The 15630-nt window shown below is 49.1% G+C and overlaps 5 protein-coding genes across 5 annotated transcripts; 1 reads left to right on the top strand and 4 right to left on the bottom strand.

Moving 5' to 3' along the window:
• Positions 1-2188: 2188 nt before the first annotated feature.
• Positions 2189-3517, top strand: BO87DRAFT_396114 (Clr5 domain-containing protein; the record flags this gene model as incomplete). Its single annotated transcript, XM_025625227.1, has 4 exons — positions 2189-2569; positions 2640-2976; positions 3024-3120; positions 3289-3517. The coding sequence occupies 4 exons, from the start codon at positions 2189-2191 to the stop codon at positions 3515-3517; spliced, it is 1044 nt and encodes a 347-aa protein (XP_025480994.1).
• Positions 3518-5066: 1549 nt separating this feature from the next.
• On the bottom strand, positions 5067-6356 carry BO87DRAFT_385767 (uncharacterized protein; the record flags this gene model as incomplete). The annotated part of the gene is made up of 6 exons (XM_025624737.1): positions 5067-5238; positions 5524-5610; positions 5797-5916; positions 5974-6029; positions 6138-6173; positions 6351-6356. 6 exons carry the CDS (start codon positions 6354-6356, stop codon positions 5067-5069), a joined length of 477 nt encoding a protein of 158 aa, XP_025480993.1.
• A 776-nt stretch (positions 6357-7132) lies between these two features.
• pex13 (peroxin PEX13) lies at positions 7133-8771 on the bottom strand. Its single transcript, XM_025619639.1, has 3 exons — positions 8600-8771; positions 7977-8504; positions 7133-7920 (listed from the first exon to the last, which is right to left on the bottom strand). Exons 1-3 carry the CDS (start codon positions 8649-8651, stop codon positions 7151-7153), a joined length of 1350 nt encoding a protein of 449 aa, XP_025480992.1. The 5' UTR covers positions 8652-8771; the 3' UTR covers positions 7133-7150.
• A 304-nt stretch (positions 8772-9075) lies between these two features.
• BO87DRAFT_375696 (ER oxidoreductin) lies at positions 9076-11618 on the bottom strand. Its single transcript, XM_025623112.1, has 3 exons — positions 11191-11618; positions 9537-11108; positions 9076-9480 (listed from the first exon to the last, which is right to left on the bottom strand). The coding sequence occupies exons 1-2, from the start codon at positions 11287-11289 to the stop codon at positions 9537-9539; spliced, it is 1671 nt and encodes a 556-aa protein (XP_025480991.1). The 5' UTR covers positions 11290-11618; the 3' UTR covers positions 9076-9480.
• Positions 11619-12359: 741 nt separating this feature from the next.
• On the bottom strand, positions 12360-13958 carry BO87DRAFT_356869 (uncharacterized protein). Its single transcript, XM_025621387.1, has 2 exons — positions 12894-13958; positions 12360-12838 (listed from the first exon to the last, which is right to left on the bottom strand). The coding sequence occupies exons 1-2, from the start codon at positions 13527-13529 to the stop codon at positions 12719-12721; spliced, it is 756 nt and encodes a 251-aa protein (XP_025480990.1). The 5' UTR covers positions 13530-13958; the 3' UTR covers positions 12360-12718.
• Between the last annotated feature and the right edge of the window lie 1672 nt (positions 13959-15630).

Genomic DNA, 15630 nt, shown 5'->3' with positions numbered 1-15630 from the left:
CTTGCGCATTGAACCAGGTTCTCAACCTTCCGTCTACACCTTTTGTTTTTTTTTCAGTTTTATACCCGGCAGAGGTGAGAATACTAGCTTCAGTTTTGGCGTTTGTTGCGGATGAAGCAGAAAATCATCCATGGCGTCATTGTGGAAATATTCTCCAAGGTGTTAGTAAGTACCAGGAGTCTAGAGCAACTGGGTACCTTTTCCCGAAGGAGGCGACCAGGCTATTTACCCGGGTATACCAAGCAGTGCCTCACTTTTCAAAAGGGATAGATAGTAATAGGTAGTAGTAGTAGATAGATATTACCAAGTGCCTGACTTGCGACTGCCATACTTCATGCTGGCATACCGTTGTAACCCAAACTTCCTCTATATCATATCTGCAAAACATTTAGGGTGGGAAGAAAAGAAATTAATAGGAATAAAAACAAAATTCAAGAAGAAAAAAGGATGTGATTCCCCCCCGTTTAACGATACACCTGCACTATTCAGGAAATAGGTCTTAGCTTCCGAGGCGGTTGACCAGGTTGACCCAGGCAAGGTACCTCGTAACGCCTAAATTAGTGCCTGCCCACCTGATGATGATGCTGCTGCTGATGATGATTGTGATTCCACATTCTGATGGTTTATTACAATTACGACAAACCGCGAACTGTCGGAACTCCATACATCCATACAGAACCGGACAGACAGAACGTGACAAAAGTACACGGACCACTTCATATAATCCATGATTGGCTCGCGGGAACCAGGATAGCGACATCCGCGGGCTTTTCAGCAGCAGGTCGCCGCAAAGGGTAGGCGGATGCTATTGGCCCTGCCAGTCAGCAGCGGTACTTTTATTTAGCGCCCGTACTAGGTTTACCCCAGCGGCGAACCACCCGGTTGCCCTGTGGGATCCTCGCCTAGTAGTGGAGAGGAAGTACTTACTTGCTGCCCAGACGCCTCCGGTCTGCGGTATTGACAATGTTTACTTTCTCATGGCCCGAATTAGCACTTGTTTTGATGTATTTTATTTTCCTCTTTCCTTTTTGTGTTTTATTTTACCCTTCTGTTTTCTGTGTTTTCTCTTATGATACTCATTACTTCCCTTTCCCACCCCCTCCTCCTCTCACATTACGCCCATAACTTGTAACCAACAGAGTTAAAGTCGAAAAAAAAAAAATTGCGTCTATTTCCCCAATTGGACAGGGAATCAATGACTTACTTTACTTCCCGAATGTTTCATTCCAAAGCTGCTGTCTTCTCCTGTTTGTTGGCATCGTTTGGTTGGGAGGAAAGGATCCAGATGGCCGGTCAGCCAACGTACATTACTCTTACTGACATGCATACCCCGTAGTACTACTAACCCACCCGCTGCTGGCTCCTCGTCAATTAGTCTAATTATTTTTCCCATCAGCAGCAGCCAGAGAGTAATAGTTATGGTTGCTATTATTATTTAGTTGTGGTAGTATTATAATTTATTATTATTACTCTCGCCATTACTTACTACTCCTTATTTTCTTTTCCCACTGATTTTTCCAGACTAAGATTATCGCTATTGATTTTATCGCCTTGGCTGGCGGTTGTCGAACACTGACAACTTGACAGCACTTGACTTGACTTGACTTGACAGAACTGACAAGACTAACTAACTAACTAACAACTACTTTTTTTTTCTAATTTACTTTACTTACTTACATACTCTTTCGGTCTCGCTGAAATCCCCCGAACTATATCACCACCAATTCCCGCCCTCCGCAGAACACGATCTACTCCCACCAGCTAACTGCTAGTAAGACCGCGACCCTGTTTCGCGCCTGCTGCTGCTGCTTCTTGCTGCTGCCTTTGGCTTCATCAGCCTCCGCCGCTGCTAGCTAGTCTAGTTAACTACTTACTACTCTTTCTGGTTACCCTGACACAATTCCCCCTCTCCTGACGACGTCTCTTCTCCTTACGGCTTTCTGTCTGCATAACCACTTCGCCCTCCTACTTCACCTTTTTTTTATCTTCGACCTTACTATTTTCCTCAAGTTATCTATCTAGCCTCTCCACTTTCTACTCCCGTCTTCCCTCTCACCCTTTTCCTTACTCTCTTTTCAACTACTCTTCCCGATCTCTGCTGTGATATCGAGCTTCCGCCTAGCTGATTTGCACGTCCCGCTTCGATTCAGAGTATGGTTGACGAGGAATATCCAGTGACTAATTCATGATGGATGGTTCCATTCCGCCGCCGTCCACCACGACCACCTCCACCACCTCCTCCATCACTACCATTCCAACCTCCTCTTCATCAACCGTTTTCCGACCCCGCAAATCAGAGGATTGGAATGAGTATCGCACGGCTATCGAGAGTCTCTACCGAGACAATCAGCTCAAGCTCCGTGATGTGAAGAGGATCATGGAGCGTGACTATAACTTTGTTGCATCGTACAGCCTCCATTTCTCTTATTTGCCATTTCTGCCCTGTTTCTTGCCTTTCCCACTCGCCCTCGTATTTGTCATTCTTCTCACTTATTGGCTTGCATTGCTTGTCCCTCTGCAGCAATATGCTGTTTCTTCCTTTCACCACCAAAAGCGGAAGAAGAGGACAGTGCGTCATTGTTATTGATGTTGCTTTTTTCTTTTATTTCCCTTCCCTTCCCCACTCCTGGACGAATCAGCTTGGTTATAGGCTTCCCCTGACATTCAAACTTTCTAGAGAAAAACAATACAAAGATCGCCTGGCTGCATGGCATGTCCGCAAGAATATCAAGGCCAAAGAAGTCCATGTCATGATCCGAAAGCAACAGAAACGAGCGGCCCGAGGCAAGCAAACAGGTTTTCGTGTTGCTGGGCAGGAAGTCGACTCCAAACGCATCTCACGCTTTGTCCGTAGATATGGATCGAACATGGAGGCCAATAATTCCCGCGAGGACCCTCCGCACAGTCCTCAGGGCCATCAGATCATCCAGCCCGTCCAGCCCGTCCAGCCGATCCAGGCAACAAGTCCCGAACCAGGTAGGATGCTCCCAATCCGCCCCTAGTGCTGCAATTACTCATGTTAGTCGCCAGAAACTCCCTCCGATATGAGCTATTTTACCCCACCACCAGAGGAACGAGCAATGACATTATCACCTTCAACAGAAACACCGTCACATTTCCGTGAGATCCCCCACCCCTCTGTTGGTTTCTCTTGCTATTCTACTACATGCCCCGCCAGGTATTTTGTTGGTTTTTAGCAACATGCAGTCGGGATGGTGGAAGATTTAATTGACTAGATAACACAGATGACGATCCACCCGAACCAGTTCGTAATCCAGGAATTGGCAGCGCGCGATCTTTATCAGTCTCATCCGGAACTATGACCAACGACATAACGAAACCAATGACTGACGGGGTCCAGGGGCCAGATGGCTGGATGACCCTCGAGATGTTCCAGGAAAAGCTTTTGAAGCTTTCGAGAACTCTCGATCAATCAATGTCCCGATTTGTTCCTGCCGAGGATCGCAGCCACCAGCCCTCCAATTCTGACCAGCATTCTCGCTCAATTGGGCAGTGAGGAGGAGGATGAAGAACATCAACGTCATTGGACGAAAACATAGAAAGATCTTGGATATCTGTCAACATCCTTATACTCTGCTATATTCTGTTCTTTGGCAGGTTGAGTCGATTGCCTCCTTCTCCACTTGGTGTCCCCTCTGTAATATTCCACTTTATTTTCCTTTGTCTTTTATTTCTTTCCTTCCCGTTCATTTATTTCACAGAGTGCCGACTATATAGAGCATCCATGGCTTGAAAATATTGGGAAATCGGTATAATGTAGGTTGCGATACACCCTTAAGATGAAAGAAGATTGCGGTTTTTTGCGGTGACATCTGCGGTTGTTGGCTGTTGATGGTATAAACATTGTCTGACTTGTGACTCTAGTGACCTCATTACTACATCCTTCAGGGAGTGCAGCAAACCTTGCTCGGCGAATCCTTCGGCCCCTACTACGATAGTTCGTTGAATGCGATCCAGGGAAGGACCCCATTATGCACTTCTGGACATCGGTCGGTATCCACAGCTCGTACGGATACAACCGTGAGTTCAACTGTTGCCACGGTCGGCCTTCCATCTGAGTTACTCCCAAATATAAGGCATGACTGGCAGTGTTTTCTATCGGACCAGCGGTTATACTTCTCGCTCAATATCTCAATACCTGGTACCCAGTTCAAAAAAGCATACTGATTACGAGACAAGTGGATGAACATGGAGAAGGATGGCATGGCACATTCTGCAATGGCGTGAAAGGCATAATCGCCCTCACGGTGCTTGGGCTCAATACGAAGGCTCACAGACTCTGGCATCAATTCCGATCGTCACATTATACCACAAGGCAAACCATGCACTGGTCCATCGCCGAGATTAGGGAACCGATTCTTGCTGTCTCCCTCCAAGATTCAGTAGATCGGCCATCCTTGCATTTTGTTTTATGGGTTGGCTTTTCTGGTTTGATCATGCCAGCAGAGCATCCAAATATCGAGAGAGCATGCAGAATTACTGGGACTGTCGATCGTCCTTGTTAAATTATCCATAAGTATAATTTGATATGCTAGCACCACGGCTGTCGATCCAGTGATGACAGAAGATATGACCCGATCGTGCATCACTCTATCTACCATGGTTGAGCACAGGCAACAGCGATCCGTGACGAGTCCGAATAGGGAGACATAAACAGTCAACGCACAGTGATTGGCTCCTGCATTTAGCTGTAGTGCAGTCGTGGTCGGACCATTACTTCTAGACCAAGTCAACTTTTGGGCCAAGTCCTTCATACCCTGCTGTACCACTAACATAGATCAATCTTTCTATTTCGGGTCTCTTGAAGTGGCTAGGGCCCGTGGACAGCAAGACCGGGATCACAAAAGAGCATAGCCCGAAAAGGGAGAAGACTGGTAGTAAGGAAAAAGCAAAGGCCCATGGAAGAACCAAAAGCAAGCGATTCTACAAGGCCCAGGAAACGATATCCGCTACAGACACGGCCTGCCAAGAATGACCAATGGGAAGGCGAAAACAGGGGCTGATGTGAGATGATTGTTTCCGATGCGGCAGCCGAGCCCGACTACCTACAACTTGATTCCAGTGAGCGCGTGCGCCTGGCCTAATTGCTGGGGCTGCTGAAAGTCGATGAATAGCAGCAGATCGGAGGGGCGAAGCGCATCGGTGGTTTTGGATTCTTGATGAGGCCGTCGCTGATCCTCAAGCCCGCGGACGCTAGCTCTCTTAGTCCCTGTCAGTCTATCAGAGTCAGTGCATAGACTAACTACTCGCTCATCCTCACTCGCCTGCTCCCTCACAGGCTTTGATATTAATAATGTCATTGGGGAGATTTCAAATTACCCTTCACGTCGATAGCTCATTTGGCTTCTCCTGTCGCCCAAAATGAGGGCGTCATACTGATTTCCCGCAATCTAGAAGCATCAGCTCCCTACATCTATCTACCTTAATTTCGTTTTGATGTATTTTCAATATCTACAGATCATCTACCAACCTGTACTTATGACTGGAATCACAAAGATGTACCTTCTCTCTATGATGTAGATGGCATGCCAAAAGTACGCATTGGGCCATTGGGCAGCAACTACACCAATTGAACACATGCCCTGATCCCTATTTACTCATCGAATTATTCGTATATTATTATTTAGTAACAGGCCAATTTAATCAATCTCCTCCTTCCCCCTCCCGCACCATTTGGACTAAACTCCGTGGATGCCTCAGATCTGCACGATGATGTCAAGTCAGCTAAAGCCTCCGTACTTCCCGTCTTGCCCAGTAGTTAATTAGCTAGCTTACTTAGTTCCTTCTTCCTTTCCACCATCACCACCACCACCCACCGCAATAACGTCATCGAAGACAGTGATAGATCCTAGTCCCATGGAATTAGAAACATAGAGACTGACAGTATCAACGTATCTAGCCAGCTGTTTTCAGAATTACTAGCTGGGAGGGGAACTCATACTACATACATACATACACAGTGCATGCATGTTAGTGACGCAATTCGATACACTACTACGCTCTCTACCCTACTCAGCAGTAGTATCTAGTAGTATACTAAGTTGGGTATTTAGTTTCCTTCAGCTACTAACTAAATAAGCTAATTGAACTGGATGGCTAATTACTTACTTACTTACACAATGGCCGCATGATATGATGATCAAGAAGTATCGCTATGGTTGTGTATGTATGTATGTTTACCTTTAACTATTTCCTGAGCAGGTCCGAATCTTTTCTTCGGGTGGGGGTGTTGATGGCATTGATTTTAGTTGAGTTGGGCTTTTTGTTGATAGATGGATGGGTGGATGGGGCAATTGTTGATGGATGGAGGAGATGTTGGATGGACATACATACATACGCAGGATAGATACTGGTAAGTTGGAAAGAGTGAGTGGCTGATAGAGAGTACTGGTGATTAGGGAGGGGTGGAAATGAAGGGTCTGCTATACTACTACTACTACTATTCCGTTTATATCGAATTAGACAGATGGGCTAGGCTGCCCGGTGAATGACAAAGTGTGTGCCACGAAACTAATTGATTACTAGTTATGTATGTATGCTGGATTGGATAGGTAGTGAGCAGGGTAGGCCACATGTCGATTGTACTTCTTACAAAAAGCCGAAGGTGAAAAAAAGTAAAGATAGATAGTAGATTGATGATGATGAATATACTATATTTCGTTCCCACTGCATGAGATAACCATATAGGTAAGAGAGAAAAAGGAAGGAAGAGAAAGAAAAAAAAAGAAAGAAAAGTTAAAGGAGATCTTTCTTTTTTTGCGCTGAAACAAACATGCACCGGAAAATGATGACTCAATCCCTCGAAGAGAATAAGAAAGTAGAAAAGAAAAAGGAAACATGCCCATATACCAGGTACCCAACGCTAGACAATCCAAATCCGGTAATCCGGGGACAATAACAATAGGGGACAGAAAATAAAAGAAGAAGAAAAAAAGTAATGGTAATAAGTCATCATCAGGCGGTCAACCTAGGTCCTGCCACGTGCTTCGCGTGGTTCGTAACATACAGACATGCATGCATGCATGCATGCAGTCAGTCATGCTGGGGTGTGCGGGTGAGTGTGCGTGTTGGAAGTGTAACTATGATACTATAGATATGTGTATGAGGGAGATTAATGGATGGATGACGCTCATGAGTAGAAAGCGCTCTTCTGGAAGCTCTCGGGCGAAATATCACCCATCTTGCCCTTCAGTTCGGGCTTCTTAGCCTCCGCGGCCATCTCCTCAGACGCGCTCGCCTGCATCGAGTTGCTGCGACTGCCGGCTTCGCTGCCCGAGGTGATCGCTTGCTGTTGCGGACGGCGCTGGATGGTCTCCAGGTACGGTCCGGGCAAGTATCCGACGCGGCCATCACGGGCACGGCAACGCCACCACTCCGAGGCATTACCCATCGGATCGGATTTACTAAGGACAGCCACGATGTCGCCCTTCTTCACGGCCAGGTCGATGCCGGAGCTCTCCTGGGCTTCAGGGGTATAGTCGTAGAGCACACGGCAGAAGTCAAGCTTGGAAGGGTCGAGCGGTGCACCCTGGCCCTGCACGGGCTCCCCGTTGGGACCCAGCATCAGCTGGCGACGCTCCTCTTGCGACCGAGCAAGAGCCTTGATCAGCTTGCCCATCAAGTAGGGAAGACCGAAGACGGCGATAAGGAACATGAAGAACGGCTTCTTAGAGGGCTTGGGGGGAGCGGGAGTGCCATCCGGCAGGGTGGCGGGGGAGGAGCGGCCGCTGAGGAATGCTGCAAAGGCGGACGGAGTGAGGGCGGTGGCATCAGCCGGCGGGGGACGACCGGTGATCTTCGCGATCAAGGTCTTGAACCAGCGGATGATGGTGAAGATACCGAGGGCGGAGCCAAGCGTGTTTCGGAGGTTGCCGAACTGCTCTGCTACGGAGACCATGGCTGGACAACTGTTAGTGAGAGGACAGCAACACGCATAGACAAAGGTATTAACGTACCAAAGAAGGAGCTGTGAGTCGCCATGTATGTGCTCTCCAGCATCTGAGCGAATCCTCCAAACGCACCCACGATACTCTCGATCATCTGAAACGTAGCTTGGGTGTTTTGGCTAAAGGAATTCGTCAGGCTGTTGGGATCATTGGGATCACCGGGCATCCCGCCGTACATCCCTCCCATGCCTCCCATACCACCATACATGCCGCCATAGCCTCCCATGCCACCGTAGCCTCCGTACATGGAGCCCATGGTGCCGAAGCGGGAGTACGGCGACGAGTAGCTTCCGTAGCCGCCGTAAGGACTTGCGCCGAACCGGGAGGCCGAGTAGGGAGAATAATTGGAGGCGGTGCGATTGACAGCGGAATTCAGGGTATTAGGACGAGACGGTAAATCGGGAGCAGTAGATGTCGAGGATGCTGTGGCTGTGGGGGCCGAGGCGCTGGCGGCCGCGGTCGGAGTAGTCGAACTGGCCGTCATCGCGGATGAGGCGGTCGGAGTAGCCGCCGATGATGTTGCCAAAGCAGGAGACCCTTCAGAAGTGAGTGACATGTCAGCTACCCCGTATGCAGACAGATGCAAATGTGATTTGTTGTTGTATTGTGTTCCAAGAGAGCTGTGGACATACCAGCAGCAGCGCCTGCCCTCTCCCACGGTTTGGGTGGCGAAACGGACGCCATGGATATGCGGGAGGGGTTTGGTACCTCAGCAATCTCGCATGGAGATGGACCTCACAGAGGAGGCCAGTCAAAGCGAGAGCGAGAGCGAGAGCGAGAGGTGGGAATAGCGCGAAAGAAGGATTTGGGGGGTTGGGGGGTGAGAGTAGTCTGGGGAAGAAGAGAGGGGAAAGGGGAGAAAGAGACAGCCCGGGCGATAGATTGGATGGATTGGATGGACTGAATGTGATGAATGAATGAATGAATGAATGAGAGGCGATGGATGGCGATGGAGATGGAGGCGGTGGAGAAAAAGCCAGAAAAGAGGAGAAAAGGTCGCATGTGGTCCCGATGGACCGAGGCTTCCCGCTTGCCGAGTTAAGTCCCCGGTGATGATTAGTTACCACCTATCTATCTCTAAGTAGTTAGATTAACATTCAGTAGATAGTTACTTATCTATCGAGTGGGATATTATATTTGCTGTCCAAATTATCTGAATGTAATATATCACCATCAAATGCTCAGGCCCATTGCTTGAAAAAATGAAAATGTACAGCGGCCTAAATGCTCCCAGAACTCCCGAGATGCGATTTTCCAACAGGCATCGTCAACAACGCCGGCCCAAACAGATCGGAAAAAGATTTAGTCCTCCACGACGCTAGTTATACAATACAATCCCAGTCACCGCCATCTTCCACGTCTCCCAACTTCTAGTGTCTAAAGCTCCTCATGGGTTGGGGGTGTCGGAGGGGTGGGTCGCTTGGGGAGCTGGATCCTCCAGGACCGTGGTGGCACAGGCAGACCCAGCCAGTAGTTCCATACCCGAGCGATTTCCAGGACGGCGATTTCAAAGCTGCAACACCTAGTCAGTATACAGAAACAACAGCGAACGTTATCGGGCGCCATCACTTACAATGTCTTCGGTGCATTGACCCAGCTCTTCAGCACGTAGACGAGAATGTCCCCGATCATAGAGAGCTCGGCCTTCATGTCATCCCAGGCCGTATCAGTGTCGCGGCGTACTCGGACCTTCTCCCACGGAAGCTTCTCGGTGATGTATACAAAGTTGTCATCATCGCCATCCTCGTAGTAGAAGGTCGAGCCACCGTCTTTGAGAAGTCGTCGGGTCTTCTTCTTGCCACTGCGATCCTTGGACGCAATGCTTGCGGGAATGGTGAAGACCTCCCCATCGCCCACATCCATGGCCCGGTGGAAACTCCGGACGGCCGCAATGCTGTGAGAAATGCGACCAAGGGTGTTGATCAGTGCCACCAGCTCGGTCCGGCGCAGCAACGGGTTCTCGCCATTCTTGGTCTCGTCGTACTCGAACAGCACCTTCAGAGCGGTGCCATACCCATTCACTTGAAGCTTGCCCCAGAGGCGGCACTTATCGCATCCGACACAGTCCATCAGGCGACTGACATTGCGAAATCGGTTGCGGAAGTCTTCCTTCAAGCCAGCAGCGCTGGGGTCCTGGAACATGAGGTTCTCGTCGAAAATTTGAGGACGATCAGCCAAGGTCGAGGTCAACTTGGAGACCTTCTCCCTAGTCATGGCATCCTGGATCGGATCACTGACGCAGTAGTTGTAGTTGTGTAGGTGTTTCTGCAACTTTGCCACGGCGCGCGAGACCAGCGCGTAATTGAAGTACAGATTCGAGATGCGCTCGGGGTGATCGTGGAGGCGATCTTTGAAACATTGAAGGTTGGGATGCCATTGCCCCGTCGTCTGATTGAGGTAATCCCAGCAAAGGTGGGTTGAGATAGACGCATGCATTCCACTGATGAGACGATGGAATACGCGCTTCTCGAGACACTCGTTGTCCAAGGGAAGCAGGTCCGGGCGCTTCAGCTCCTGCTGGAGCACATGGCGGAAATCGTTGACCGCTTGAAGACCACCCAGCTGAGGGGTCACAGGTGACAGCTCTGGCACCGGTTTGAGGAAGCAATTCTCCCGATAGATTGCGTCCCAAACCTGGTGAGCGCCCATACCGGCGTACCCCGTGAACCGCTCTGGATTATCAACGAGACTGACATAGTCTCCCTTGCCGCTAGCACCCTCATCTTCGGGAACACAGTAGTCCCGTTCGTCACATTCATCATCATACTCCACCACACAACTCTCTTTGACATTTTCACCTAACATTCCCTGGAGCGGTCGATTAAGAGGTCGCTCCTTTCGCTGATTGCGGCCCGGATGGCCTGCTTTAGGTCCCTCGAGTTTACTAAGCTCCTCCGCGCGCCATGTTAACGGGATGTCGTCCTCTGACTCGATTGTGTTGACGGAGCATGCGATGTTCCCGCACATGCTATTCGCATCGTTCCAGAACGGACAGACTTTGTTGAAGAGGTTCAGACGGTAGTACGAAAAGAAATCGGTATCTTGCGTAATGGATTGGAGGAGGGTGTAGACTTGATCGTTCAGATGATCGATGGTGGCGTAGGAGACGCAAGCGTCAGACACCATGGCAGTGGGGTCAATCTGGTAGAGATGAGAATGGATCAGCCAAGTCTGGTCTTCAATATGCAGCCAAAGCGCATGCTCGAGCGTTGTATCGACTTACCGCACACTTGTCCTGGTTATGGTGCAGCCCAGTCTCGGCATTGGAAAGCCTCGACAGGGCAAATACCGCCAGATAGAAAATTTTGGCTGCGGAGCGCATCTTGGGATGGCCGGAGACCGGCGGAAACGAGTGGACAAGAACGTAGGAAAGGATCGGAGTGTATGACAGAAACTCGGAGTGTATAGAGTGAAGCTATGCAATGAAGGTTATGGTAGGTAAGCCAAGAAGCAGGGTCCTTCACATGTAGATCAGCGACGGAAGGGAGGCCTGGATTGTCAACGGTCAATCGCGATCAGGCCAAATGACATTTCCCTGCACAAGAGGTGATGCAATTCCAACTGCAGCAAAAGGAAGCAAAAACGAATGATGGGAATAAAGAAGCAGGTGGAACGAGGGGACTTGAGTATTCAAGGAATGTCCGTTGCGAAGTGGACAAGTTGTCCTTGGTGGCGCGGAGTTGCATGATCCGCAAGTAGTCATCAATAGTCATCAAATCAATTCCATCTCCGCCGGCTTATCGCCGCCAACAAAAACCCTTGTTTCAGACAGCTCCCCACTGCGATGATCCACGGTAGTCTAGATATATCTGCCTATACCTTATAGAAAGTGTTTACAAATCGACTTTCTGTCTTTGTTCTCTTTGCTGTTATTTTTGGGGGGTTGGCTCGGTACTTCACAAGGATTTCAATATAGTGGTTTATTCAGCGATCGCAACTCGCAACGTTAATGTCCTTGCATCAGCTGACGGATTAGGATAACGAGATCAAGATCATGCTGTCGCATGGCCGTGTTGGTAAGATTAAGGGGCGTCAGGAGCGATTTGGAGTGCTATAACGGTCACGGTACATGATGATGCCACGCTTCAATATCGGGTTGGTTAGTTTCATTAGTTATTTCGCTGAGTAAATATACAGACCGATAAGGGATTACTTACTAACTAGTAAATCGAGTAACTATGCCATGCGCTTTGACGTGAAGTCATACAGGTTCCGCAGGCTCTAGGACATGTCAGATGCATGTCTCGCAGGTTACTTGTTACAGATAGGAGTATGAGTAGTATATTTAGTAGTGTGCAATACAACACACTGGATGAATTGTTACGCTAACGCGGCTCCGTATGGGGGACAAATGACTACGCTGTATGCACTCTACAGTGTTCATTGAGCAGTGGCAGATTGTAGATCGTCAAATTTGACTGTCAGACAGCAGAAGTAAGAACAACCATGGATATTCCCAATTCAAACCCATCAAAGGGGGCTGTAGCAACCATGAACGCCTTCCACCGTGATACTCCAGGCTTCAACTCCGAGCGTGACACATCATGTCATACCGTAATCACCGAGGTCATGACCGGTGTAGCAGGGGAATCATGGTAAAATAAAATACATATGGAAAAATACGCTCCAAAAATCATCAAAACCCAACACCAACTCTCGCCGCTCCATCAGGGAGACGCGGTCTTATAGACGAACCAACCGCAAATGCATGTTGTAGTGCGGCCGTATACAAAAAGTTTGAATGAACTGGTTTAAGAAGTTCCGCTGCGCTTGCGACGACGGATACTGAGCGCTTTCCGGAGCGAGGCGAATGGCTTGGGGTGGGGTGCATTGTAAAAGGGGTCCTTTTTGAAATCCTCATCGGTGAATTTCTAGAAGGATGTTAGAGCTTGTTGCAAATCAGTGCACAGCAAATCAGGAACTTACTTGACCGGGACAACGCATAAAGTTTCCATAGTCGTTCATCATGTTCGGCCCCTCCTCGTATTCGTAGGTGCGGCCCTCCATGTCTGTGTGACCTGGAGGGTAATAAGCCACTCCGTCCAGAGGACGGTGACTATCGATGCAGTCCCTAATTTTATCTTTCGGAGTCGCCTTCAAGGTCTCCGCAGTTGAATCTTTGACTGCCTCGACGGGGCTCTGGTTGGTGTGGTAGTTCCTCTCCGCATAGACAGCATCGTAGGGCCCCTCGTGATGGTACTGGCAGAGACTCGCGCTGTCCAGACGATCAATGACGTCTGGATTGACCAGCATCGAGTTCCTCGAGTATCTGGCTGGCTGAGGGTTCGACGGGCTGCCATGACGACGGCGCCGAGAACTACTCTCCTTCTTCCGTCGAGGCTCGACGGGGTGATGCTCCGGAGAGCCCGAATAGTAGACGGAGGGGAAAGACGTAGAGCGCTGACGGTTCAAGGACCGCCGACTGGGAGAGGGAGAGTGGAAGCGTTGGTAGGATCCATACGAATCCATTTCAACGCCCATGTCCATCAGGTTGGAAGGATACCGATGGGAGTAAGAGGCCCGGTATGGGGTCGCACAGGCTGGGAGAACGGCGGACGCCATAGTAACTGGACGCCGGAGGAAGAAGTGAAAATACGAAGGGAGGAGAGAAATGGAGAGAAAGGATGTCTCTCAAAGGTTGGAGGATGAGAGTTAGGTATATATAGGGACAACGGGATGCCCTATAAATGTATGTAGGCGTTTAATAGTATTGCCTACTAGTGACTGCCTGCGTCTGCAGCCCGTAACTCAAAAGAGTGGTGGGGCTTAGCAGCGGTGAAGTCGGGTATTGATTATAGAGTTGGGGAGTAACGTTGAAGCTGCGGTCTGTGTGGTTATGAGTGTGGCAGAGTAGGTTTGGAAGTATGAGAGTAAGCAGTATAAGTTGATTTGCAAGGTAGTGGTTGTTAGATGGGAGTAGTAGGAAGAAGTATGAAGAGGACGAGAGGAAGAGGACAAGAAGGAGAGTAAAAGAGGCGAGAAGAGCAGAGGGGAGAGTCATAATTCATCATGTTATTTAGGCTCTGGTCATCGCTGGTCATGCAAGTGCAAAGCCGAACCGGTGGACCGTGACGTGACGAGTAGCGCCGCATTGCTTTTCCATTTGCTCACTTTGCTTCCACGCGATCCGGGGGTGGGTTTGTACTATTACGCCTTATCGATAAGGCTAGAGTCTACTACAAATGAGTACGTACGATCAAGACTAGACCGGTTCGGTTGCATCGGATGTCCTCTTCGATGATGAAAATACCTGGGCAACATCTCCTGTTGTCGAGTCTTAGTTAGGACTTTGCACTGAATGCCCTCATTCTGTAGGTGCGCGGAAGGCTCGGGCCCCAGGGCACTTCCCCTCCGCCCCTCCCGGTTCTAGACTTGAAGAACCAGTCAGGATGGCCCAGGCTGATATTAGTAAATCACCATGGAACCTCTAGAAGGTCCCTGAGGGATTCTAGTGGAGTTGCAGTGGCAATTCTCACCGTCATGATTGTCGTGTCGTCGTCAGCTGTGGATGCCCAGGGCCACCATCCACCGGCTGACTAAATCATTTGCACCAACTTCCTCTGCAATTGGAGTCTTGACATCATAACCACCAGACTTCCCAACCCCAACTGACTGCGACATCCTGCAAATTCCTTCTGGCATTCAATTTTACATCATTTGAAAGAAACAGGTTGAGTATCTTAACAGGAGATGTACTGACTTGATTATTTTATCAAGTTAACTAGTGACCTACGGAATAATACCCACTATGCTGAGTGAGCGAGCTCCAGCTCCGTCTTTAAGCTTATCTTTAGTGACCACGATAGCGCCAACGGCGGGCTGGATCTAGCCCTGCTAGTCTTGAAACAAGTTTTGGTTTGCGACTAAAAAGCACGCGCCAGTATTAACATCTGCATGCTTCTGACAGGCGCTTCTACGAGTTGCTTGTTACACACTCATCCACGCACAAAGTAATTTGATGGTCCGCATCGCATGTTAGCCTGCGACGGTCTGCATGGGCGACCCAGTGCATGGAGAATGTGTTACACAGGGTCTAGATTTGTCCTACGAACCTTCAGGGACTAGAAGTATTGCAGGCTTATAATTAGAAACGAGCCAGGTGTAATGAACGCATATTGCCAGGTACATTCGGTCTACTTTCTCTCCCTGTCAGGGGGGGCTGAGGTCCATCCATGGATAGGAGCCCCAACCCTTGCGAGGTGACATGGATAATGCGAACAAGCTTCGACGTAATCCATCCAATATGTGCCCGTACCCCTGCTGCTACGGAGTCTTCTGGGCAATAATTAATGCTAACAAACAAAGAGTCGATGAAGTATCTCGCTATTGTCCTCGCTCACCTTGTGGTCCCTTGTGCTCCGATCCCTATTGACCTCTGCTGAGACGGACGCCTCAGCGTACAGAGTAGACATTTGGAGCCACCATAAAAGTAATCGAGAAAAAAAAAAAAAAAAAAAAGGCATCTCACAACAGATCATTCTTCAGAATCAAAACCATGATGTGTTCTGTTCATCTGCTAAAAGTCCACTCCAATCTAGAACCCCTTCCAGCTCCAACTGACGAGTCTTGGCAGCCCTACCCGTAAAAAGCAGAGTTTCAATACGGACAGCCCGGCTCCACCATGCCGACCCGATGGAACAACAATTTACTACTCCAACTGCGG

Source organism: Aspergillus neoniger (assembly GCF_003184625.1).
Source record: "Aspergillus neoniger CBS 115656 unplaced genomic scaffold BO87scaffold_12, whole genome shotgun sequence".
In the NCBI taxonomy this organism is placed as follows: domain Eukaryota; kingdom Fungi; phylum Ascomycota; class Eurotiomycetes; order Eurotiales; family Aspergillaceae; genus Aspergillus; species Aspergillus neoniger.
Note: the sequence above shows the minus strand (reverse complement) of the source record. Positions and strands in the feature narration are given on the sequence as shown.

What these genes read in the sequence shown, in the direction of transcription:
- pex13 (XM_025619639.1), bottom strand. Translation starts at nt 8,651, where the DNA reads ATGGCGTCCGTTTCGCCACCCAAACCGTGGGAGAGGGCAGGCGCTGCT. An exon ending in GAGGGCAGGCGCTGCTGCTG is followed by an intron (nt 8,505 to 8,599) that starts GTATGTCCACAG and finishes TCACTTCTGAAG; the next exon opens with GGTCTCCTGCTTTGGCAACA. An exon ending in GACTCACAGCTCCTTCTTTG is followed by an intron (nt 7,921 to 7,976) that starts GTACGTTAATAC and finishes ACAGTTGTCCAG; the next exon opens with CCATGGTCTCCGTAGCAGAG.
- BO87DRAFT_375696 (XM_025623112.1), bottom strand. Translation starts at nt 11,289, where the DNA reads ATGCGCTCCGCAGCCAAAATTTTCTATCTGGCGGTATTTGCCCTGTCG. An exon ending in ATAACCAGGACAAGTGTGCG is followed by an intron (nt 11,109 to 11,190) that starts GTAAGTCGATAC and finishes CATCTCTACCAG; the next exon opens with ATTGACCCCACTGCCATGGT.
- BO87DRAFT_356869 (XM_025621387.1), bottom strand. Translation starts at nt 13,529, where the DNA reads ATGGCGTCCGCCGTTCTCCCAGCCTGTGCGACCCCATACCGGGCCTCT. An exon ending in TTATGCGTTGTCCCGGTCAA is followed by an intron (nt 12,839 to 12,893) that starts GTAAGTTCCTGA and finishes ACATCCTTCTAG; the next exon opens with AAATTCACCGATGAGGATTT.